This window comes from Sphaerodactylus townsendi, linkage group LG03, assembly GCF_021028975.2.
Source record: "Sphaerodactylus townsendi isolate TG3544 linkage group LG03, MPM_Stown_v2.3, whole genome shotgun sequence".
Taxonomy (NCBI): domain Eukaryota; kingdom Metazoa; phylum Chordata; class Lepidosauria; order Squamata; family Sphaerodactylidae; genus Sphaerodactylus; species Sphaerodactylus townsendi.
The window spans coordinates 6,521,901-6,546,752 of record NC_059427.1 but is presented as its reverse complement, the minus strand read 5'-3'; the positions used below and the strand labels follow the sequence as shown (position 1 = coordinate 6,546,752).

At 43.9% G+C, this 24,852-nt stretch overlaps 3 protein-coding genes across 11 annotated transcripts in view; 2 read left to right on the top strand and 1 right to left on the bottom strand.

Moving 5' to 3' along the window:
* LOC125428579 (putative zinc finger protein 66) overlaps window positions 1-24,852 on the top strand; it is a 206,604-nt gene that overhangs the window by 63,825 nt on the left and 117,927 nt on the right. The window lies entirely within an intron of this gene.
* LOC125428717 (zinc finger protein 135-like) overlaps window positions 3,067-24,852 on the bottom strand; it is a 42,041-nt gene continuing 20,255 nt past the window's right edge. Inside the window, exons 1-5 of one of the 6 annotated variants that reach the window (XM_048489290.1) lie at window positions 13,380-13,498; window positions 12,511-12,639; window positions 10,567-10,638; window positions 9,608-9,734; window positions 3,067-4,610 (exon numbers count right to left, since the gene is read on the bottom strand). In XM_048489290.1, the coding sequence (XP_048345247.1) occupies window positions 3,127-4,610; window positions 9,608-9,734; window positions 10,567-10,581 (1,626 nt within the window). In that variant the 5' untranslated portion in view covers window positions 10,582-10,638; window positions 12,511-12,639; window positions 13,380-13,498 and the 3' untranslated portion in view covers window positions 3,067-3,126. Of the gene's footprint in view, window positions 4,611-6,771; window positions 6,916-9,607; window positions 9,739-10,566; window positions 10,639-12,510; window positions 12,640-13,270; window positions 13,499-24,852 lie in introns of those variants that run through there. The other 5 variants (XM_048489291.1, XM_048489289.1, XM_048489292.1 and 2 more) reach the window with 5 other exon arrangements.
* LOC125428677 (zinc finger protein 883-like) overlaps window positions 17,177-24,852 on the top strand; it is a 39,009-nt gene continuing 31,333 nt past the window's right edge. For 2 of the 4 annotated variants that reach the window (XM_048489184.1, XM_048489180.1), the window contains exons 1-3: window positions 17,177-17,730; window positions 21,327-21,453; window positions 22,928-23,026. In XM_048489184.1, the coding sequence (XP_048345141.1) occupies window positions 17,620-17,730; window positions 21,327-21,453; window positions 22,928-23,026 (337 nt within the window). In that variant the 5' untranslated portion in view covers window positions 17,177-17,619. Of the gene's footprint in view, window positions 17,731-20,476; window positions 20,514-21,326; window positions 21,454-22,927; window positions 23,027-24,852 lie in introns of those variants that run through there. The other 2 variants (XM_048489183.1, XM_048489182.1) reach the window with 2 other exon arrangements.

Below are 24,852 nucleotides of genomic sequence, written 5' to 3'. Positions count from 1 at the left end.
TTTTGTATTAAATACTGAAAAAGGAAGGCACATTGAGCCTTGAAGGCAAAAACAAACAGGTGGATTTACACAGAAAAATGATATGACATACAGTTCACGTTGATGTGATATGACAAACAGTTCACATTGCCAACAACTGGAGAGAAAAAAAGTATTGTCCCTTTAATGGTGGAAATGGGCATTTGAAGCTTTTCAAAACAAGGAGGTAAAATACATGTCCTGATAATTAAGTTTATTTTAAGGGACAGGGCATTTTTTCTTTTCCAGGTTGTGAACAATCCTTAGTATAGTGCAATACTAAAGTTATGCCATCTTGAGTCCATTGACATAACTGGACTTAACTTTAATCAGGATTGTTCTGTTGGCCATTGAAAGCAGCAAAAGAAAGACTCTGAAATCAATCATGTCCAGCTGAAAACCACTGGTCACAACCACTTGTGTGCCTTTTTTTGTTTCTTCCCAGGCAGCAGCACAAGGATCAGGGACAGTCTGAGAGATCTTGGTGCCTGTGGAAGAAAACCCCACTTCTGCCTGCTCCAAGATGAGAAACAATTCACTGCTCTTGGAGCATTCCCAAATCACCCACTTAGTAGCATGGCTGCCCCAGCAAGCATAGTTCCATCAGGCAACAGGACAAAAGGCCACTGGAAGGAAAGGCAGCTCTTTCTGGCCTACTGGGGAGAGACTGTGGCTCACTGGCAACGCATCTGCTCAGCACACAGCTTGTCCAATCCCTGGCACCTTTAGTTAAAAGAGGGAGACCTCTCCTTGAGGCCCCGGAGAGCCACTGCCAGTCTGAGTAGACAGTATTGACTTTGATAAACCAAAGATCTGATTCAGTATGGCACTTCATGTGTGTGTTCATATGTGTGCTGTGGCCCACTCTCACTGGTGGTCAAGAAATTCATTAGCCAATGGTAATATTTTTTTTCTTCTTAACAAAACAATAATAAGATAGTTATTTCTCTTAAGAAGGAAAAGAGGAGGCATATTTTTGAGGAAACTCAAATTCTAATTTTCTAAAAGTACTAGCAAAAACAGTATAAATGGTTTGCAACAATCTTTATTGATAGTATAGGACTTTTTGTTTAATATGACTGTATAAGGAAAAATATTCCAATAACAGAAGAAAAGACAGAAGTAACGTAGAGAGGTTAAAAAAAAACGACAGAGATTACTTTAATCTCTTATCTTTTCATAAATGTTGCAGCCAAACTGGAAACATTTTAATTAATTATTTGACAATTGTAAAATTACGATTGTTGTAGGTATGTAAATGTGTGTTTGTGTTGATTTCTGTAATTATGTGAATATATAATAAACTTTATTTTAAAAAAAAGAAAGAAAAAAAAAGAAATACATTAGTGGCCCCTCTGTTCAGATAGGGAAGGCTCTCCCACTCCTTAGTACCCACATTGCCAAACAAGTAGGCATTCACAGATTTGTATGAGAATCTAGAATGTATCCAAATGACTACAGATTTACACGTTTATAAGCAGCTGTTTAAGTATTCAAGTTCACTCAGTATCAAATGTTTTGGGAAAGGGCACAATGGGAATGAGAGCCCATTCCCATTGTAGTGGTGTAGTAGTTAAGAGCAGCAGACTGTAATTTGGAGAACCTGGTTCAAGTCCCCTCTCCTCCACCTGAATCCTGCTGGGTGACGTTAGGGCAGTCATGCTTCTCTCAGAACTCTCTCAGCCCACACAGATGAACGCAACGACAAACCACTTTAAAGGTCTCTTGCCTTGAAAACCCTAAGAGGTTGGCATAATTCAGCTGTGGCTTCAGTGCACAAACACACACAAAACACTCAGATTACAGTTTGTTTTAAGTATTCTGGTCTCGCAGAGTTGATGCCCCAATTGAGCATGGGTAGCTGTACATCACCTTTCACTGGAGCACAGGAGAGCAACAGATAGCAAGCACTGTTTAGTGTAAAAATGTGAATATGTACATAAGCTGGGAAAGGCTATTACCACCCTGACCTGGATAGCCAAGACTAACTTGATATTGTCTAACCTTGGAAGCTAAGCAGACTTGGCCCTGGTCAGTATTTGGATGGGAGACAACCAAGGAATGTGAGGGTTGCTGCACAGAGGCAGGTAATGGCAAATCACTTCTAAACATCTCTTGCCTTGAAAATCCTACAGGGCTGCGGTAACTTGGTTGCAACTTGATGGCAAAAAAGGCAATTATCACCCAATGGAAGAAGAGAAGAACATTATGAAAACAGACCAAAAGATGGGACATAATATAAACTTACTACTCTAGGAGAAATGTCAAAATATGGCAATAATGTCTTTCTTGAAACAACCCTGAGGGAAAACGGCCACAGAATTATAGTGAAAGTGCTTGACACTCTCAAGAATGTCCTAACGTTCAAATAATTATGAATCCCCATCCCGGAGAGTAATTTTAAAACAATTGGTCATGGACCTGTCCAGCAGAAAAGTGCTATTGATCTAATATTAGAAATAATGTACAGAATAGCAAAGATTAATTTAAATGTAGGTATTTTTCTGTATGCACATTTCTGTATGCATATTTCAAATAAGATCAGTTATCTGGGGCCTCAATAGAGTATTCCTAAACCAAATGACACTCCAACTGACTTCAACAGACTTCAAATGTGTAACTCTGCTATTTTAAAGGTCACATGACAATTTGCTTTTGTTATTTCATTTGTAATTATTATAATTATTAAGCCATCTACAACTAACATTATGATGAGGCCAGGTAAAAGTGTAAGATACTGGCTAAGCATTTTCAGGGATGTTCACAGGTACATTCTTTAGTGATTAATGAAAAACTGAGCAGTCAATAGAGGTTAGCATTGGACTAGGACCAGAGAAACGTGGGTTAAAATTCGTGTTTGTCATGAAACATATAGAGCAGCATCTGGGCTAGTCACTCTCAGCCTAACCTACCCCACAGGATTATTATGAAGATAAAATGGAGGAGGGGAGGACCATGTAAACCACCCTTATCTCCCTGGAGGAAGGATAGGATAAAAAATGCACTACAAGATTTCACTGCCCATGAAATTTCTTCTGTAACAAGTCATTTATGTAGTGAGTTCTTTATTAAACAGTAATGGTTGACATACAAGTTCTCATGACAGCATTACGCATTTTCTGGTGTCTTTGCTGTGTGCATTTTTCGATGGGCAGTAAAGTGAGCACTCCACCTGAAGCTCTTTCCACATTCCAGGCATTTATAAGGTTTCTCACCCGTATGAATTTTCTGATGTGAAGTAAGGGCTCTGTTCCACCTGAAGCGCTTTCCACAATCCAAACAATGGAATGGCTTCTCCCCTGTGTGGATTCTTTCATGGGAATTAAGATGTGTAGTATTGTGGAAGCTTTTCCCACACTCTAAGCATTTATATGGTTTCTCCCCAGTGTGTATTCTTTGATGTGCAGTAAGGGCTGTACTGGACCTGAAGCGCTTTCCACATTCTGAGCAATGATACGGTTTCTCCTCTGTGTGAGTTCTTTCATGGGAACTGAGATGTGTGGTATTACTGAAACTCTTTCCACATTCCAGGCATTTATATGGCTTGTCACCTGAGTGAATCCTCTGATGTACTGTCAGATGTGAGCTCTGATTGAAGCTCTTTCCACATTCTGAACATTTATATGGTTTTTCACCTGTATGGATTCTTTGATGGGATCGAAGGCTTGCATTATCACGGCAGCTTTTTCCACACTCCTGGCATTTATATGGCTTCTCCCCTGTGTGGATTCTTTGATGTCTACTCAGAGTTGCATTATAAGCAAATCTCTTCCCACACTCCAAACAGTTATAAGGTTTTTCCCCAGCATGTGTTCGTTGATGCAAAGTCAACTTTGTGCTCTCACTGAAGCTTTTCCCACACTCTGAGCATTTATATGGTTTCTCTCCTGTGTGAATTCTTTGATGGGAGCTAAGGCTTGTGCTATCGCTGAAGCTTTTCCCACACACCAAGCACTGATAAGGTTTCTCTCCTGTGTGAATTCTTTGGTGTGTAGTAAGGCTTGCACTATAAGCAAAGTTTTTTCCACACTCCAGACAGTGAAATGGCTTTTCACCTGTGTGGATCCTCTGATGGGAGCTAAGACTGGTACTATCACTGAAGCTTTTTCCACACTCCATGCATTTGTATGGTTTCTCACCCCTGTGGATTCTTTGATGTGTAGTAAGGGTTGTGCTCCGGCTGAAGCTCTTTCCACATTCCAAACATGCATAGGGTTTCTCTCCTGTATGGATTCTTTGATGCAAAGTAAGGCTTTTGCTATCACTGAAGCTCTTATCACATTCTGGACATTTATATGGTTTCTCTGCACTGTGGATTTTGCAATGTGCATTCAGGTTTGATTTAGAACTGAATGTCTTCCCACACATGGGGCACTCATTCTTTCTCTCCCCCTTATGGTTGTCCTGATGGGCTGAGATCCCATCAGCTTGGATGTCATCACCATGGTCAGTAATATTCCAGTGTGGGGCTTGACTTTCCTCCTGCCCCCTAGATTCCTCTTGATTCCCAAAGGGCTCTTCCTTTCCTTCCTTGATTCTTTCCAATGAAACTTCATAGGGTACTCTACTTTCTTCAGTGACTTGTCCATCAGCTGATGGAATAAACAAATACAGATTACAAATGTAGTTGAAAAAAGGAGTCTCTGATCACACTGAATAAATAGTCATGAAGAATTAAAACAAATATGGATCCTCAACCTATTTAATTTTGGTACTTTATTTGTCATAGGAGATAAACAACTTTGGTAACCCCAGAGAATAATCTTAATCTGCAAAACTGAAAAGGTACCACAAGCCTGCAAAGTTTTGTCCCCCACCCTGAACGTATACAACACAGATCCAGCCTAGATATTATATAGAGACAGATCATAGTTCTTGACCAGTTCCATAAACCTTTAAGATGATTAGAGACTCTATGAAGGCTGCCATGCTTCTATCATTCTGCATTGTAAATGCTCAGATGGACTCTTTTGTAGAGGTTTGTTTTTATACTTATACTATTGCATTTTCTGCACTGTTTAACATCCTTATGTCTAAGTCTCAGCACAGCCAAATCTATGGTTAATTAAATTCAGAGACTGAAGCCATGAAATCTTTCTGCAAACCTGAAAAGGCTCCTTTGAATCTGAAATCTAAAAAACAAACATTTTTTAAAAGTCCATGATTATATGAAGCAGCACCTATAGCTTTAAGAAATGAAAGCCCTCAGTAGCGGTTGCTAGGTAATTATAACCGTATTTTCAGCCTTCAAGCCTCAGTTTCTGTTATTAAAAAGCAGGGCCCAGAGACCTTTCTAGGCCTCTTTTGGTTTTTCAAGGAAGACTCATTGTGGCCAGGCCTCTAACAACTACTGGGTACCCTGCTACCACATGACTTGCATGCTTATAGTGCAAACCAGCAGTTTGCAACTGTTCAACAGCAGGCCCCATGATATCCACGGCGGCTAGGTGACTTTGGGCCAGGCTCTTTCTCTCTCTCTCTCTCTCACACACACACACACTAACCTACTGCACATAATTATTATGAGAATAAAATGGAGGAGAGGGGATGAAGTAAATTGCTTTCAGTCCCCATTGTGGACAAAGGATCTAAATAATGTAAATAAATAATAAATATAGAGGAAGATGGGAGGCAGATAAAAGGTGGGTGGGCAGGTGGGAAGGAGAAAAAGCAGCAGGAAAAGTTGAAGATGTAGGGGATGTCAGGAGGAGCAGAGCTGCCAACACCAATTTGGGAAAATTCCTGAACACTGGGGAGTGGAACCTGGAAAGGGCAGAGTTTAGAGAGGAGAGGGCATTCAGAAGGGATGTGATGCCATACAGGTCATTTTCTGAACCTGCCATTTTCTCCAAGGGACCCAACCTTTGTAGTCTGGAGATCAGTTTTAATTGTGAGGCTTGAACCCTAAACAGGACAGAAACATGAAATAGTCTGAGGAAGGGGATTAAGTGGAAGGTGAGGTACCCAAACAACTCATTGCAGGTTCACCACTGTACAACTTGGCCAGATTTTTCCTGTGGAAAGGCTGTCAGAAGACAGAAGGAGGGAAAGTGGACCAACAAAAGTAGGTTGACTGGTGGATGGGGATGAGAGAAGGAAGCAAGGAATGGGTGAGGGTATGGTAATTGACAGAGGGAGAAGAAAAATAGTTTTGGAAAATGATACAAGGGAAAATAAGGTGTCTGTTGCACGTACTTGCAACTGATTCTGGCTCAGCCAGCATCACACAACTTGGCCAGTTTTCCCTAGTACAGGCTGAATGGGCAGTTGATAGAAAACTGAAGATGGGAGGCAGGGCAGATAAAGGCAGATTGGGTGGGGGTGAGAAGGTGTGAAAGAAGCAGGAAAAGGGGAAGTCTATGGGAACTTCCAAGAAAGAGAAAAGAGGAAGGGGGCGGACAGGAAATGTTGTACTTTGTAAGCTCTTGACAGTTCCCTGCTTGTACCATGTTGATAGATAGATAGATAGATATTTATTATTACGGCCTTTTGGCCGTAATACCATGTTGAATTTCAGATTTCTATTATCCTAGTCTGATTATATTTATTCTCCTCTGGACCCGTTCCTTTCTGTCCACATCCTTTTTGACAGAGTCAACCTACTGCGTTTCAAAATGATGATTTGGTAAAGAGATAGGAACTGTGGCCTATACTACTTTGGATTGTACTGATGGTTGCTGCTGTAAGCACAAACATACTGCTTACTTTCCACATTGCTTAACACACTATATTAATGCTTATGCTTCGTTTCACCTTGATTCCAGTTCTGATTTCAGATTTTCTGCTCATTTTCAGATTTTTGCAGTACAGTCCCCATAATATTGTTTATTGGATGTCCCATTCCTGTTGATTTCTCTCACACTGTGATCGACCTCAAGTCTCAGTGAGATCAGCGGACTATGAATGACATAAATAAAATAAAATATGAAGGGAGTAGGAGTGTATATTTCACTGTTGCTTATATGAATCGTGCCATTTTTACTGCATCACGTTCTACTTTTGTCATTGCATTCTTTACACTGCTTATACACTACTGCTGGGGGTATTACCGACCAAAAACCTTTTACTGTTTCATTTCTTTTATTTTCTAATTCGGCCCCCCACATGACCAGGAAGACAGCAAGGCAGCAGGAAGTCCTTCTGCCTTGTCGTCTTCTGGCGCCCTCGGCCCGCCCATGTTGTCATAAAGCCAGAGGACCCCCCAAGCCTCGCCCCCCTCCCAGTTCCCCCAAGCCCCGCCCCCTCCCAGCTACCGGCTCAGAGCCGGCAGTCGGCAATCCCTTCTGCCTTCCCCTCTGGGGAGGACAGAAGCAACTGGAAGGCTCTGTACTGGGGCCTTTGCTTTTATAAGCTCAGGGGGCATGGCCCTGCCCCCAAGCTTATAAAAGCAAAGGCCCTAGCACAGCACGGAGCCTTCCAGTTGCTTCTGTCTTCTCCAGAGGGGAGGGCAGAAGGGACTGCTGGCTTATGGCTCCGAACTGGCAGCTGGAAGGGGGCGGGGCTCAGGGGTGGGCCCCACCCCAGGTGTAGCGGGGGGGCACTTGGAGAATGGATGTCTCTGGGCACCATTTGCCCCCAGTATGCCTCTTCTTGATGAGAAAGGTAAATGAAATAAATACAATAAAATACGAGTCTCAGATGTTCATCTGCAGATGTTGTGATCCTCCTCAAACTTATGAAGAAAAATAACAAGGGAATGAATTTAGATTCCACACCTTTCTAAAGCTAAACCCTACAAGATAATCTCCCACCGTTAGATAAACTGCACTGCCAGATTTTAACTGTGTGTGGGAAAAGTGCCATCAAGTCGCAGTCAACTTAAGGTGACTTCATAGAGTTTTCAAGGCAAGAGACATTCAGATGTGGTTTTGCCATTGTTGCCTCTGTGTAGCAGCCAGGACTTCCTTGGTGGTCTCCTATTCAAATACTGACTAGTAGCTGCCCTGCTTAGCCTCTGAGATCTGATGAGATGGGGCTAGCCTGGTCAGGGCAGATTTTAACTATTAATACTTTAATGTACTGTTACTCAGTGAGCCAGGAGGTCTCTCTGGCTTTTCTAAGCCCTGTTCTCCTATGTCGTGCCTGTGCCATGTTTCAAGAACAGGCATGGCCCTTGTCTGGTAGAACTTGTGGTTAGTAGGTGGTTTCCACTGGAGGAATGAGTAAGCTGTGAGCTGTGTTTGTCTCAGGGCAGGGATGGAAGTAAATGCAGATCTTCTGGATGATGTCAATTGTGATGTGGCTCTCTGCAAACCACTGCTGTTAATAACTTTGTTTACAGTCAGGACAGGAATTATCTGGTGACTCTTTGGTCAATTGAATCTGAAAGTTGGGGAAAATAGTGCAAACCCCACATCAATATTACCCTCAAAACAACAACCCTGTGAGGTATATTTGGCTGAGTATGACAGGCCCAAAGTCCCTCAGTGCATCTCAGGTCTCCTAGATCCCAGTCTGAGACTCAAAAAATCACACTGCACTGGAGGTCTTTATTTTTTCACAATCATCTTTTCTCGTTTCAGTCCATTTTCCTTCTGGCTTTGCAGGAATAGGGTTTTTCACCCTATTCCTATAATGCAACTATACAAGTTCAGCAGGCAGGAAGGCAAGGAGTATTGAGGAGTGGAAATGGGGGAAGAGAGAGGAAGGGGGAAGAGACACAGACAGGCACTTCTGTAAGACAGAGGTAAAAACAAAACCCTAAAATCCACTCCATGGAAATGCCTCTCATGAATTCTGGGTCACCATTTGATCTGTAGGCCAAAGAGTAGCTAGATGGATCCAAAGGTGCTAGATGATGCTCGGACTTTGTGAAAAATCCTCATAACCTGCTTAGGTTTGCTGAGGGACAGAGGAAAGACCATACATGAGCTGATTCTTCCTTAAGGCTGCCTCACAGGATTACCAGGCCCCTGCCACGGGGGAGGCCTCCCCCAAGTAATGTTAAGCTAGCCGGTGGGGGTATTACCAGCCCTAAATTGAGGCCATGGCCATGGTTACCAGCCCTAAATTGAGGCCATGGCCATGGTTATCATCAGCATGTGACATAATGTTTCTGATGACATGGGAGACACTCTGGTATTTGGGTAAAAAACTATGAAAAATACAGGTTCTACCACAGAGTTTCTGTCCAAATACTGCAGCATCTTCTATTGTCATTGGCAAAATTATCATAACTTCTAGAAATGACACTCACGCATCAATATTGACCAGACCAAGGCCCCAGTTTACTGCTGGTAAGGGCTACCTCATTGCCCCCCACTGGTTGCCAGGGGGTATCTGGCAACACTACTAACTCATATTAGTAGGGGAGAAAGGAGGTAGGCCGGGGAAGAAAGGACAGCAGCAGAGGCAGGCAGAGATATGCTTGGGGAAGGCAATAGAAATAAACAGGCCCTACCAATCACAGGAGATAAAAAATAAGACCAAGAATGATGGGGCTATTGAACTTCTATGTGGAAAAACTACTGCAAAACTAAAAGATTCCCCTGAAGAAGGCTTTTGAGCAAAACGTGACTTACCTCACTCTCTCCTCCATTAATTCTCTGAGGTAGGTTAGGCTGTGAAAAGGGAAATGAGGAAGCCTTACCCAAAGAAAACACATCCCCACAATTCTCCAGCTTGACTTCCCTGTGCAGAGCTGCTTGGCTAGGATTCAGCAAAGATGATTCTCCCTCCTGGAAATACAGAGCTTCCTCCTTGAAAACCACTGGACACTGAAAGAAGAAAGTCTTTCCTCAAAGACAAGTTACCATCTCATAGTGTTCCCTCTTCCTCCTTAACACACAAACAATTTTTGCTTGCAATATGAAAGGGGGTGGGGAAATTATAGTGAAGTAACTGGGAATTTCCCTGCAGGTTCAAAGCTTCACCTTTGTTTGGTGGGGGTGTGGGACTTGTCCAGCACTGAGCACACCAGAGTTAAACATAAGCAGGTTCACAAGATAAGAGTCTGCCGCTCATGCAGAGGAGTAGGGAATCAAACCCAGTTTTTCAGATTGGAGTTCACCTGCGTTTAACTACTACAACACATTAGAAGACGTGACTCATTTGGTATTCCCTCAATGATCCCTTGTTACTAACCATCATTTTTATGTTTTTTGTATATAGTAACTCTGCTTTGTGTTTTTAAAACTGTTTTTAAAATCATTTAAATGAAGTTGTGAGGGGGTCAGTTTTAATAATTGTTCAGAACATGATTTTATCATGTATGTTTTAAACCATTTGATTGCCCCCATTTTGGTGGAAAATCAGGATATAAATTTTGTAATGCAATCAATAAATCAATAAGAAGGTAACTGGCTACTCAGACAAGGGCTCACTGGATTCCAAGGACTATTTTTGAAAGGTCATCGCAGTCAAGACAAGAGGCTGTCTGCTGATAATATAAAACTGCATCCTGATCTTCACTTCAGGTGAGAAGAACTACAGATGTCAGGGCTGTCTAATAAAAAAGTTTGAACAGTGTTCAGTATCAGACGCCAAAGACATAGATCCCAAATAAAGGGGGCACCCAAAATGTTCCTTGCCAATGTATGGTCCCCTTACCTGAGCCGGTTGCATAGTAGCTGCCCACAAGAAAAGATGGTATGGAATGTGACACCAAAGTTATTTCACTGCCTGCAAGGGAGAGAAGGTAAGAGGGAGATTTTTATTTTCCAGACAACAGTATTTTGTACCAGTTTCCTACATAATCCTATTTAGTTCAAGATAGTTTTTAGGGAGAAACACTCTATTGCAGAGATCTTTCATCTGGAAGTCACCCTTAAAAACCAGGATACAGCAAGGAATCCATTCTGTGGCAGGAAGTCACAAGCTCTTGCAGTCATGCGACAGGAAGAGAAGCCAGAGCCTCTGAAACGTGCCTGCACTAAAAGGGAATCCCCGTTGAAGGACATGGCCCGGGGAGGGAAAGAAGAATAGTAAAGGGGAATAACTGGCTTCACAGGCGGTACCACCAGGAACATTTTGGTTTCTTGGATCATGGTCTGCAGGTTCATGAAGAGGGACTACTAGCAAGAGATGGGTTGCACTTCACACTTGTAGGTAAGAACATTTTTGCTAGGAGGCTCACAAACCTCATCAGGAGGGCTTTAAACTGAGTTATGTGGGGGAGGGAGACAGCAAAGTGGGCAAAAGTTCATCAAGTGCTGGAAATTATAGTCTAAATTTCACACAATGTCATGGTCCACAAGGTGGAAGAAGCAACAAGGGGAATGGCTATTTTAGATCTGCTTCTAACCAATAATGATGATCTGATTAGTGGAGTGGAAGTGGTAGGATCAGGGGTAGGGAACCTGCGGCTCTCCAGATGTTCAGGAACTACAATTCCCATCAGCCCCTGTCCAGCGTGGCAGTGGCAAAATGCTGGCGAAGCTTCAATCAAGTGTAATTCTAAACGCAATTCTGACCAGGATCCTTAGGTGAGAGTGATCATGTTCTCCTAGAGTCTGTTACACAGTGGAAAGAGTATATTCAGACACACATCCTGGACTTTAAGAAAGCAGACTTCAGTAAGCTTAGGAAACTACTGGATGTGATCCCGTGGTTAAAAATATTAAAAGAGAAAGGAGTGCATGATGGATGGGAATTTCTTAAAAGTGAAATCTTGAAGGCACAATTTGAAACAGTTCCAATGAGGAGGAAAAATGGGAGCTATCTAAGGAAACCAGGATGGATGTCTAAAGAACTTTCAACTGAGCTAGAACATGTGCAAGAAATGGAAAAGGGGGGAAATCACCAAAGAGGAATTCAAACAAATAGCGAGGACGTGTAGGGAGAAAGTCAGAAAAGCTGAAGCTCACAATGGCCTGAGGCTTGCCAGAGAGGTTAAAAACAACAAAAAGGGGTTTTTTGGGCATGTCCATAGAAAAAGGAACAAAAAATATAGAATAAATGAATGGAGAAAATGCTAACAGGGGATAGAGAAAAGGCAGAACTACTTAATCTTGGTCTTTTCTCAAAAAGAAAACAGTGCTCATGCAGGGGAAAATGGAACAGAAGATACAGTAGGTGAAATTCACAACAGAATCAATAAAGAAGTGGTACAGGAATATCTGACTATCTTAAATGAATTCAAAGCTCCTGATGGTAAAAGGTCTGCAATCCACGCCCTATGAGGGAAGTCTTAGGGAGCCGGGTATGTTTAGTTTGACAAAGAGAAGGCTAAGGGGTGACATGATAGTCATGTTTAAATATTTGACGGGATGTCACGTTGAAGAGGGAGCAAGCTTGTTTTCTGCTGCTCCAGACACTAGGACAAGGAGTAATGGGTTCAAGGTGCAGGAAAAGAGATTCCATCGAAACATTAGGAGGAACTTCCTGACAGTTAGGGCTGTTCGACAGTGGAATGCACCAAAATCCACCCTCAAGTCTCCAGGAACTTCTTAGTCCAGGGATGTCATCCCTAGTTTCGAGAGAATGCAATGAAAAGCAGAAAAGCTATTTCCACCCCCTCCTGGAACAAGGATGCATGAAGACATACCCCCATACCTAAGCAGAGGATTCCTATCTGGTGAAGTGGATTTGTTTCTCCGCTCCTACACATTAAGCCTGCTGGGTGACGTTGGGCTAGTCACAGTTCTTCAGAACTCTCTCAGCTCCATCTATCTTACAAGGTGCCTGTGGTGGGGAGAGGAAGGGAAGGCATTTGTAAGCCACTTTGAGACTCCTCACTAGGAAGAATGGCATGGTATAAATCCAAACTCTTCGGGGGAGCAGTTCTGAAAGCTTCACAGGGGAATTTGGGTCTCCCTCCCCAAATTCTCCCCCTCCCAAACCATGAAATATTAGGGGATTTCTCACAACACCACTTTTCATGGCTAGTGTCCACTCCTTCTTATGGAGAATAAACATTTCCTAGTTTTTAACATGCCATCAGTCTCCATTTTCATTGTGTCTTTCTTTTGCTGTGAGAGATTAACATAGCTACCCTTCTGGAAGTACTATTATTTGCTTATCTATAGTTGGCCTTTCTCAGTGAGACTCAAGAGGGATTACATAGCATAAATCAAGTATATTCAACAGGATGGGACAGCCAATGAACAGTACGATAAGGTCTAGACTACAGAAATCTGAAAAACAACAGAAATCTCCAACAGCTGAAACAACGCATGAGATTTTACATATCATACCTTCAGCAGTTTAATTATCTAGTCTGCAACATATAGAAATACAGTCGTATAGGTTACAGTTCCCTTCCATTTACCAATGCAACTTTCAGATAATTTCATTACAATTCAGTCCTATTTACCAATGCAGAAAGCCCTCTTGAATAATTGTGTTTTGCGTAGTTTGAGACTGGGAAACTATTCCATATATAACCCCAATTTCTGTCTCCCGCATGAGCTTTTCCCACCCACCTTCCAAATTTTGCTCCTTTAACTCTTTGCTTCCCTTCGTTGATGCATGAGCCTCCAAATTTCCCACCAGGTTGATTCTCCTTCCCAGCTGGGCGGAAGAGGAAATCGCTTTGCCAGATGGTCATAGAGATACGAGGAAAGAGGGGGCAGAGGGAAAAGAGTTACACATACGCATCCAACCTTCAATTCCGGTTCCCATTCGAAAATTCCCGACCAACCCTCCATTCCTGTTCCCATGGCTGGCAAAACCTGAAACCAGAGGCGTAGCTACCATGGGGACATCCGGGGACAAGTGCCCCGGGCGCCACCTTGTGGTGGGCGCAAAAATTGCAGGTTCGTTTATGGCTTTTTCTATTTTTCAGGTTTTTTTTCCATTTTTGGCCTGCAGGGGGCGCAGTTTTTAGTCTAGCGGCACCAAAATTTCAGAGCATTGTCAGGTGACTCTCCTGATGATACCAGCCAAGTTTGGTGAAGGTTGGTTCAGGGGGTCCAAAGTTATGGACCCCCAAAAGGGGTGCCCCCATCCCCCATTGTTTCCAATGGGAGCTAATGGTAGATGTGGCTACCCTTTTGAGGGTCCATAACTTTGGGCTTCCTGAACCAAGCTTCACTAAACCTAATTGAGTTTCATCAGGAGAGTCTCCTGAAAAACTTAACTAAAAGTTTGGTACTGTTAGCTTAAACATTGCTCCCCTGACAGGCACCCTCAAATTTTCCCCAGGTTCTCTCTTTAAATCCACCCCCTTTGGAGTGGATTTAAAGGGAGAATCTGGGCTCCCTAGATTAAAAAAACACATTGAAAGTATTGTTGAAGGCTTTCAAAACTAGATTCAACTGGTAGTTTTGAGTTTTACAGGCTGTGTGGCCGTGGTCTGGTAGATCTTGTTCCTAACGTTTTGCCTGCATCTGTGGCTGGCATCTTCAGAGGTGTATCACAGAGAGAAGTCTGTTATAAGAGAAGGCTGGACATAGTGTATAATAGACTTCTCTCTTTGATACACCTCTCAAAATACCAGCCACAGATGCAGGAATAACGTTAGGAACAAGATATACCAGACTACGTCTCTGAACTCGACAACATTGCTTTCTAATAACCAACATTGAAAATGATGCTGTTTGGGAATGGAGAATCTACCCTGAAACAGCATCACTTTCAATGTTGTTTAAACTCAAAGAGGCAGAGTATCCCCTTAAGGTGGATTTAAAAGGAGAATCTGGGCTCTGTAGTTTAAACAACATTAAAAGTGATGCTGTTTCAGGGTGGATTCCATAACTTCAAAAAATAGCATCACTTTCAATGTTGTTTAAACTAGGGAGCCCTGGGTGTGTTCAGATTTGTGTGTTGCGGCATGTTCTATAATGCGATGGTGACTTTGAGATGACCTGGTGCAAAAAATGTTGTTTGGTCGTGGTGGGGGAGGGACGCTGCCCATATGGGGGGGCGCAAAACTCAGATTTTGCCCCGGGCTCCATTTACCCTAGCTACACCCCTGCCTGAAACAAAAGCTTTTGGGTGCTCGAAAACTCTTCATCTGGCTGAATGTGAAGAGATCTGCAGGGAGTTTCTGTCACTCCACAGACTATGTAAAGAGGAATTGTTCAGGGCTCATTCCGCACAAGCAAAATAATGCACTTTCAAGCTGCTTTCACAACTGTTTTTGCCATTCCGCACAGCTTCAAAGAGCCCGGAAAGCAGCTTGAAAGTGCATTATTCTGCGTGTGCGGAATGAGCCCAGGAGAGTTTTTCTAAAGGTAACGGGACCTGGGCTTGCAAACTCTGGTTTCGAAATTCCTGGAAAATTGAAAAAGGCGGTTTGAGGTGGGGAGGGAGCTCAGCAGGAAAATGATGGTGCCCTCTTGTCCTTTTAAATTTATCCAAAGCTGCTTTTTCCTCCGTCCAGGTAGTCTGAATGGGGATGTACTAAAAGGAATATCAGGGTTGCCCTCTGAAAACTATGGGGGAGTTTGGAAGACCCCTTTGAAATAATGGGAACCAGGAATGCCAGTCGATTTGCATGGGTTCCATTGAAATACATTATAGCACAAAAAAAGGTAGCAAAGAATATTGCAGAATGGATTTCAACAATGGAGCAGCAGTGGCGTAGGAGGTTAAGAGCTCATGTATCTAATCTGGAGGAACCGGGTTTGATTCCCCGCTCTGCCGCCTGAGCTGTGGAGGCTTATCTGGGGAATTCAGATTAGCCTGTACACTCCCACACATGCCAGCTGGGTGACCTTGGGCTAGTCACAGCTTCTCGGAGCTCTCTCAGCCCCACCCACCTCACAGGGTGTTTGTTGTGAGGGGGGAAGGGCAAGGAGATTGGAAGCCCCTTTGAGTCTCCTGCAGGAGAGAAAGGGGGGATATAAATCCAAAACTCTTCTCTTCTCTTCTCTTCTCTTCTCAATGGGTCCATATAAACTACCCTGATACTGAACGATAGCCTGCACAGTGGAGTGACAGCCCTGAAGAACAGAATCTCTGCTGTGGCGCTGGAATGACAGATCCCATACCAGAACGGGGACCAAACTCTATGCTCTGGCACTGGAATGGCACCCTGGAATAACAGCCCCTGGGAACAGAGTCTGTGCTTTGAGACTGGAATGACAGGTTGCAGACAGGAATGATAGCCCCAGGAACAGAATCTCTGTTCTGGCACTGAAATAACAAGATTGCAGGGCAGAATTACAGCCCCGGGGAACAGAATCTGTGCTCTGGTATAAAGAGGCCTGGCCCCACACACCCTTTCCTCCCACACCACCCATTTGCTGTTGGCGGCCCTCAGCCCTCCTTAGGAGAGCACGGAACTAGTGCTGCGCTGAAATTCACATGCCTGTTTTGCTGAGATAAACTCGTGGTGGTGGGGGGGGGGGGGAAGGGGTGATGCCGGAAGGTGCACCCACAACTGATATCCCCCTTGTGTCCTCTCTAGGAAGCCGATTTCTGCTGATTTAACTATTAGTTGACCTGTGAGCCTTGTCATAAATGCGTAAAATCGGGCATTGGGACCAGTTTGCTAAAGAATCTCCCCATAAGGCATGTGTGGACGGGATGCCGACCGCTTTATCATGGCGCGTACTTTCGAGGGCTCCCTTCCTGGGGAGTAGGCCCCGTCAAAAACTTTGATGTGACTGACTCCCGAGAAAGCTCCATGCCTTTTCTCTGCATGGCCGGCTTCCTCCTGGGATTAAGTCGTTGGAGCAAGCGCCTCGTTGCAGTGCAATTCCTGGCAAGCGGGATCCTTCCTGCCTCCGGGGATCTTTGGACGATCAATGCCTGGGTTTGGTCCTTTCATGGTTAAATCTCAGGCAAAAGGGCCCGGGCCCCCCTAGAGACAGGAAAAGCGGAGGCACCTTCCAGAGGAAGGGGAGATTCCCGGGGCCCGCCCTTCCTTCGGGCAGCAAAAGCAAAATGCGCAAAGAAAGCGCTTCATCCTTGCAAGTTGCAACAGACGCAACTTTGGATACATCGCGCCCTTCCTAAAGCGGGTGCGCGACCGGACTGCAGAATTGCGCACTTGCCGCTGAAAGAAGAAGAAGAAGAAGAAGAAGAAGAAGAAGAAGAAGAAGAAGAAGAAGAAGAGTTTGGATTTATATCCCCCCTCTTCTCTCCTGCAGGAGACTCAAAGGGGCTTACAATCTCCTTGCCCTTCCCCCCTCACAACAAACACCCTGGGAGGTAGGTGGGGCTGAGAGAGCTCCGAGAAGCTGTGACTAGCCCAAGGCCACCCAGCTGGCGTGTGTGGGAGTGCACAGGCGAATCTGAATTCCCCAGATAAGCCTCCACGGCTCAGGCGGCAGAGCTGGGAATCAAACCCGGTTCCTCCAGATCAGATACACGAGCTCTTAACCTCCTACGCCACTGCTGCGGGATTTCAGCCGCCGCCCCCCCCCCCCAACCTAACTTTGTGGGGTTCCCTGTCGTGAGTTGGGGAAGTCGTTTCCCTGGCTGAGCTCCAGCGTCCTGTGTGCCCGGAACTGGGCTGGGCTGCCAACTTCCAGTTGATCTCAAGACAACAAAGATCTGGAGGAAATGGCTGTGTTGAAGGGTGGACTATGTCATCATGTGTTGTTGAGGTCCTCCCCCACCCCCAAACCTTTCCTCCCCAGGCTCCACCCCAAAAATCTCCAGGTATTTCCCAGCCCAGAGCTGGCAACCCTACACCACATCACTTGTTGGACCTGCGGACAAGGCAGCACATGAACTTGGTCGCTGCTGGCTGTAGCTGGTTCTCCCTAGAAGATGGAGCGCATTCTGCCCACAGCAGTGGAGAGCTGGCTTGGAGAAGGTGGGCTGGAGAACAGCCCACAGGCAGAAAGTTTTCTCCTGAGTCAGGCAGAGGATGGGTGGCAGGTGAGAAAGCTCATGGTGCGGGTAGTTCCTCTGAACTGCGAATGCGAATTTGTTTTTGAAACAGCTTTGTTGGGTGTTGTGTCTTCACAGCTTCTTCAGGCAGCTCAAAATCAGAGTGTCCCCTTTTGGTGCTTTCTGGCCCCTTCATTTAGAACAGCGGTTCTCAACCTGGGGGTCGCGACCCCTGGGGGGGTCGAACAACCCTTTCACAGGGGTCGCCTAAGACCATCAGAAAACATTCTTTTTATATTTTATATACCGGTATACCAATTTTATGGTGGGGGGTCACCACAACATGAGGTACTGTATTAAAGGGTCGCGGCATTAGGAAGGTTGAGAACCACTGATTTAGAATGTGGGGCAAATCCCACATCTGATTCTGATAGCAGCAGGATGTATTTGGGGAAGGTGGGGGAGGGTAGTGTAGAAAAAGTCACTAAATGAGAAGGTCACTAAATACCACTATTTGAAAATCAAGATTCAGCGGCTATGGCACAAACCAGCTGAGGTCGTCTCATTGGCAATAAACACTCTGGGCACCATTCTGAAAACACTAGGACAGCACTTGAAACATCTTCAAATCAACAAAATCAACATCTGTCAGATTCAGAAGGAAGCCGTGCTGGGATCCACACGAATATGATGATGATACATTACAATGTCCTAGGTCTCTGGGTGGGGCTCAAGTTGTAATGAAAGGCCAACAACCAGCTAAAGAACTGACAACTGTGGTAGTGAACATAATAATAATAATAATAATAATAATAATAATAATAATAATAATAATAATAATAATAATTAATTAATTAATTAATTAATTAATTAATTAATTAATTAATTAAATAGAGTAGGATGTGAGTTCCCCATCCTTGGCCAGTCATGCTCCCTCAATCTAATCTGCTTTCTAATCTGTTTCTCCTGGTACATTCCCCAAAGGGTGCCTAGATCAGTGAATAATAGTTTGCCAATGGTCCCTGGCCCAAAGGGAGTTTGGCTAGCTTGAACCAGGGCCAGCCAGGGCTTTTTCAGCCCTGGTCCCAGTCTGGTGGAATACTCTGTCTAGTGCAGTGGTGGCGAACCTTTGGCACTCCAGATGTTATGGACTACAATTCCCATCAGCCCCTGCCAGCATGACCAATTGGCCATGGTTGCAGAGGCTGATGGGGAATGCTCAATCCATGTATCTGGAGTGCTGGAAGTGCTCCTGCAATCTGAATGGCTCCAGGATCTTATGCAATTTCTGCAGTGCCTGTAAAATGGAATTTTCCCACCAGGTGTATGATTGAGGCTACCATGATACCGTCTGGCCTTCCCACTCTCTTTACCGTCTTTGCTGTGCACTATTATCAATCCCTTGCACTATTATCAATCCCTTGAAAACATGGAATACTGGTTATCACCATCTTGTGACTGTTATAATATAGAATTAGTAGGAATTTATGAATATTTTAATGTTTATATTGTTTGTTATATTGTGTTTTGTGAGCTGCCCCGTGCCCAAAAGGGGAGAGGCAGCATAGAAAGCTTTTAAGTTAAATTAAAGCAAATTAATGTTTTTGGCTTGGCTTCAGATGTAACAAATACCCAACATGATTATTGTGTGTAAAAATATGCAAATATGAAAACCAGACAAAGGGCATACGATATTATGCTTGAGGTGAGGGGATCTGAGTTCAAGTCCCAAATAAGCTGCGACGTTCAGGGGACCAGTGGCATATCCTTAGCTTGTCCTTCCTCACAAGGCTGTTGTGAAGACAAATTTTGCCCACTCACCCTTCAATTTCAGTTCTTTTAGCTTCTTGAAGGAAATTCAGCAAAGTAGAGTTTTGTGCATACCTGAATGACTTTCTGTGCATAAAAGTGTTAAGATTTGGCGTAGGAGGTTAAGAGCTCCTGTATCTAATCTGGAGGGCTTGATTCTCTGCTCTGCCGCCTGAGCTGTGGAGGCTTCTCTGGGGAAATCAAATTAGCCTGTACACTCCCACACACGCCAGCTGGGTGACCTTGGGCGAGTCACAGCTTCTCGGAGCTCTCTCAACCCCACCTACCTCACAGGGGGAGAAGGGCAAGGAGATTGTAAGCCCCTTTGAGTCTCCTGCAGGAGAGAAAGGGGGATATAAATCCAAACTCCTCCTCCTCCTCCTCTTCCTCCTCTTCTTCCTCTTCCTCTTCCTCTTCCTCTTCCTCTTCCTCCTCTTCCTCTTCCTCTTCTTCTTCTTCTTCTTCTTCTTCTTCTTCTTCTTCCTCTTCCTCTTCCTCTTCCTCTTCCTCTTCCTCTTCCTCTTCTTCTTCTTCTTCTTCTTCTTCTTCTTCTTCTTCTTCTTCTTCTTCTTCTTCTTCTTCTTCTTCTTCTTCTTCTTCTTCTTCCTCTTCCTCTTCTTCTTCTTCTTCTTCTTCTTCTTCTTCTTCTTCTTCTTCTTCTTCTTCTTCTTCTTCTTCTTCTTCTTCTTCTTCTTCTTCTTCTTTCCAGTAATGCAGAAAAGTGTTAATTTGTAAAATGCGAGCCAGCATGGTATAGTAGTTAAGAGCACCAGCCTCTAATTTGGAGAACCAAGTTTGATTCCCCACTTTTCCACATGAGCAGTGGACCCTTATCTGGTGAGCTGGGTTTGTTTCCCTGCTCCTACATGTGCAGCCTGCTGGGTGACCTTGGGCCAATCGTAGTTCTCTCAGAACTCTTTCAGCCCCACCTACCTCACAAGGTGTCTGTTGTGGGGAGATGAAGGGAAAGGAGAGAAAAGTGGAATATAAATCCAAACTACTCCTCCAAGAAGACAAAAAGTGTGAGTTGTGGATTGTTGAGGGAAGTTGGGAGCCAGCTTTTGATTTTAATGGGGAAAAAGGGGGGGGGATTGCACCCTGACAACTCCCAACAGCTTCAGGTATTTGGGGGGGGGGGGCATCCAGCAATGAACGCCCAAAATCTTCTCCTACCCCACAGAATTTTAGGGGCGGGAGGTGAAAATACCCCACACTACATTCTACTAAACTCTTATCTGACCAAAAGATAAAATCAGAATTACGGTATCTATTAATCCACCATTTCCTGGACCTTCTAGAATGCTCCATTTGGGTCCTGGTGCCTACCTAGTTCTGTCCGCAAGGCAGGGCTATCTGAACCGTTTCCTGCTCATATAAGCTCTGAATCTTGGTGGTCAGTTTTATGGACTAACTGCTACTGACTTACACTTGTATGTTGGCTCTGAATTTGTACTCTTGTTTGAAAATCAACTGCAAGACGAACAGATTCCCCTGAAGAAGCCTCTTGGGCAAAACACATAGAAAATTTTTTTTCAGAGTAATAAATTATATTTTGATCTATTTTGCGCCATTGGCTTTGGCCTTATTTTTACCAGAAGTTTCTTTCCATGTTTTTCTCTGCTACTTAAACATTTCTCCAGTGGCATTATACAAAACAGTTCCTTATCTTGCATTATACAAACAGCAGAGAGAGGCTCTAAAATCTTCTTACCTGAAGCTTTTTGGGAGAAAACGCCTCTCTATCTCACCATCCTTTCCTTTGGGTTCTGACCAAACTTTCCACACCCTCTCTAGGATTGTCAGTCAACAAGAATTTTTTTCCCTTCTTTGTTCAGGTCTTGGTATCTTTTGAGGAGGTGGCTGTGTGCTTCACAGAAGAGGAGTGGGCTCTGCTGAATCCGGACCAAAGAACGTTGTACAAGGAAGTCATGCTGGAGAACTATCAGATCGTGGCCACTTTGGGTAAAGATCCTTTTGCCCTTAATTTGAGCAGGTGTCCAAAGGTCCAGACTCCCTTTTCGTTGTTCTTGTGACATAATCATTTTTCTGGGGAGACAAGGTGTGCCTGATCAACTTTGCCTGGCATGGATCCAGGATTTTTTTTTTTGTCAGATATCTGATAAAGGGAGTTTTGACTCTTGAAATCTTGTGCCCAGGAAATCATGTTGGTCTTTAAGGTGCTACTGGACTCAAATCTTGTTTTTCTTCTGCAGACCAACATGGCTACCCACCTTGTTTCAGAGTTTAGGGGGAGGTCCCAGATAAGGGTAGGATGAGGTCTCAGAGGAAATTCCTCTTGAATAGGTTAAAGAGGATGATTCTCTTGGGCTTTTTATTCCCTTTCCACAGGCTGATACAGACTAAGCTGTGTCACTGTGCACAGTGTTCTTGGCCTGCATTTCAACTTGGGTGTGTAACATATATCCATGCTTTGTGAAGGTGCTGATACAAGATCTATCTGTAACAAAGGGAATACTCAGTATGATCCTTTTAATCTCCACAATGAAATGGGTGACCATTCCTGATCAAATTGTATTCCAGTATTAAAAAGAGTGGGTTGGAGAAAGGCATGTTTAACAAACGTACTTATAGGAATATTAGCAAAGGCCTCTGGAAAGGTGGCATGCATGTTTTCTAAGTGTAACTAGACTTGAGTACAGTAACACATTAGAGACCCACAACATTTTCTAGGTATAAGCTCCTTCTGTCAGATAGCTGATAAAAGGAGCTTTGACTCTCGGAAGCTTATACCTCAAAAATCTTCTTCATCTCTGAGTTGCTACTGGATTTGAATGTAGCTGTTCTACTGCAAACCAACATGGTTATCCTCTGAAAATATATGAGCAAATAAAATCAGAGCTTTGGAAAGAGTGACATATACATTTTCTAAGTTAATATATAAATAATATAATCAAAACATTGCAGCCAATTTTTTTCCCTGTTGTTCAGCTATTTGCCTCCTACATTTTCTTCCCCTCATTTAGAACCTGCTTCATATATTCAGCCTTAACTCAGGAAGTTTAGTTCAGTTGTTCAGGGGCCTCCTTGAGTTATCCTGGGCCATCCAGGTCAATCATGTCAGATCTCGGAAGCTAAGCAGGGTTGGTCCTGGTTAGTATTGGATGAGAGTCCACCAAGAAAGTCCAGGGTTGCTACACAGAGGTAGTCAGTGGCAAATTACCTCTGAAGATCTCTTGCCTTGAAAACCCTACAGGATTGCCTTCAGTTTCTGGATTCAAGCTCTGCACTCCCACTTGCCACATTGCTTTGCAGGAATTAAATACAGATAGCAAAGCCCTCAATATCCATTCTCCCTCTTTTTTGGAGGCTAGAAAGGATAAAACACCCACTCATGCAATCCTGGAAAATTCATATGTCTGCCAAAGGCAGAGGTAACTCATATGGCTTTGACTCTCTCTCTCCTTGGCCCTGTCAGGAGATCTTATGATTCCCAAGCCTGACCTCATTTCCTGGCTAGAAGATGGTGAAAGAGATGAGGAAGGAAGACAGCCATTTGTTCAGGGCTCCAGCAATGGTAAGTGCTACATTTCGGGGGATCCTTTTATTCTCTTGGATTTGAAATATTTCTTTAGTGGGCTGGTGGGTTCATTGAATTTTGTTAATAATCCCTGTTCTGTTTTCCCTGCTCAAGGTGCTTGAGGTAGCTTATAGACCATTTAAAAACAATAATTGCATGTTAAAATGAGTGGTTTAAAAATTGTTAGAGAACATTGTTATTCAAATATGGATTTAGCTGACACAGATATAACACTTGCAACCTAATTATGAGTGGGGGGGGGGAAATCCACCTATGGAGGTGGCATGGGGCTGTGCCAATGGATTTGGTCTCCATAGGGCATTTACTCCAGCGAAGGAGCAGCTGCCAGAGGCCTCCACATGGAAAGGCGCAGAGTGCCATGTCAGTGTGCCTACGCCCCATAGTCTGGGGCATTCTGGAGGCATGGCCAGGGGTGGAGTTGGAATTAGTTGGCTTACATCTGCCTGCCAGAACACTGGCACTTGGGGGCTTGGACTTACACCACTCATTTGGACATGCCAACAATGAAGGACTTTTCGGCTGTGTAGAGGCGCTTTTTTATTTTTTTGCCTCTCTGTGCTGCCAAAAAGCCCTCTTGGAGATTTTTTTTGGGGGGGGGGGGGGGGGGTCCAAAATGTCACTATGTCCCACTGCCAGGGTCATTCTGGGACATTCTTTCCTTGATCTTTGCTTTATTGTAGCAATCCCCCTGACAACTGCACTGACTCAGCCTCAGAAAAGCAAAATTCATCCTTAGGCTGCTAACAATTCCCATTCTGTTTAATACAAAGCACAAGCTGCACAGTCACATTTGGAAGGATTGTGTGGCTAAACTCCCTATTCCAGTTCCCTTTAATGGAACTGGGATGATCTAGGGCAGGGGTAGGGAACCTGCGGCTCTCCAGATGTTCAGGAACTACAATTCCCATCAGCCCCTACCAGCATGGACAGCATTGACCATGCTGGTAGGGAGCTGATCAAAGTGGAACTTCCTGTTAACATCTGGAGAGCCGCAGGTTCCCTACCCCTGATCTAGGGTCTGCTCTTCCCTCCCCTCTCCCAACTTTTTTGATTTTTTTCTGAATATTTGTGGAGTACCACTCATAACAACACAGTGGAAGCAATTCAGAACATAACAAAATAGTTCCAAATAATTAAATTAAAATGATCAAAAATCCCATTCCACTCGAAGAGCTGTCTTTCCCATTGGCTAGTTGTGCTAAGTAGGAGGCAAGTCTTTCCCAGGGGTTCAGTTTCGCTAAATTTTGAGTCAAGCTCAATTAGATGTTGTCAATTGATCCTGTACCCTGACTACAAACCAGTTGAGATCTGTTAGGGAACCACTAGAGAAATACACCAGTGTGGTGTGTTGGTTAAGAGTTGCGGATTCTAATCTGGAGAACCAGGTTTGTTTCCCCACTCCATATCTCTATTACAAAAAGTGCTTTAATGTTCCATAAAGGAACACTGTCCCTTTAAATTTATAACAATGAACAATATACAACATATAGTGCATAACATATAGCAGTCAGCACAAATTAGAAAGAAATCTATGGTAGCAGCATAAAAAGGACAGTATCATTTTGTAGACCATTAAAGCACATTTTGTAATAGCAAAGACGAAGAGTTTGAATTTGTACTCACTTTTCTCAATGATAAGCAGTCTCAAAGCGACTCCTTCCCTTCCACACAACAGACATCTTGTAAGGTAGGTGGGGCTGAAAGAGTTTGAAGAGAACTGTGACTAGCTGAAGGTCACCCAAAAGGCTGCATGTGGAGGAATGGGGAATCAAACCCAGTTCTCCAGATTAGAGTCCACCTAC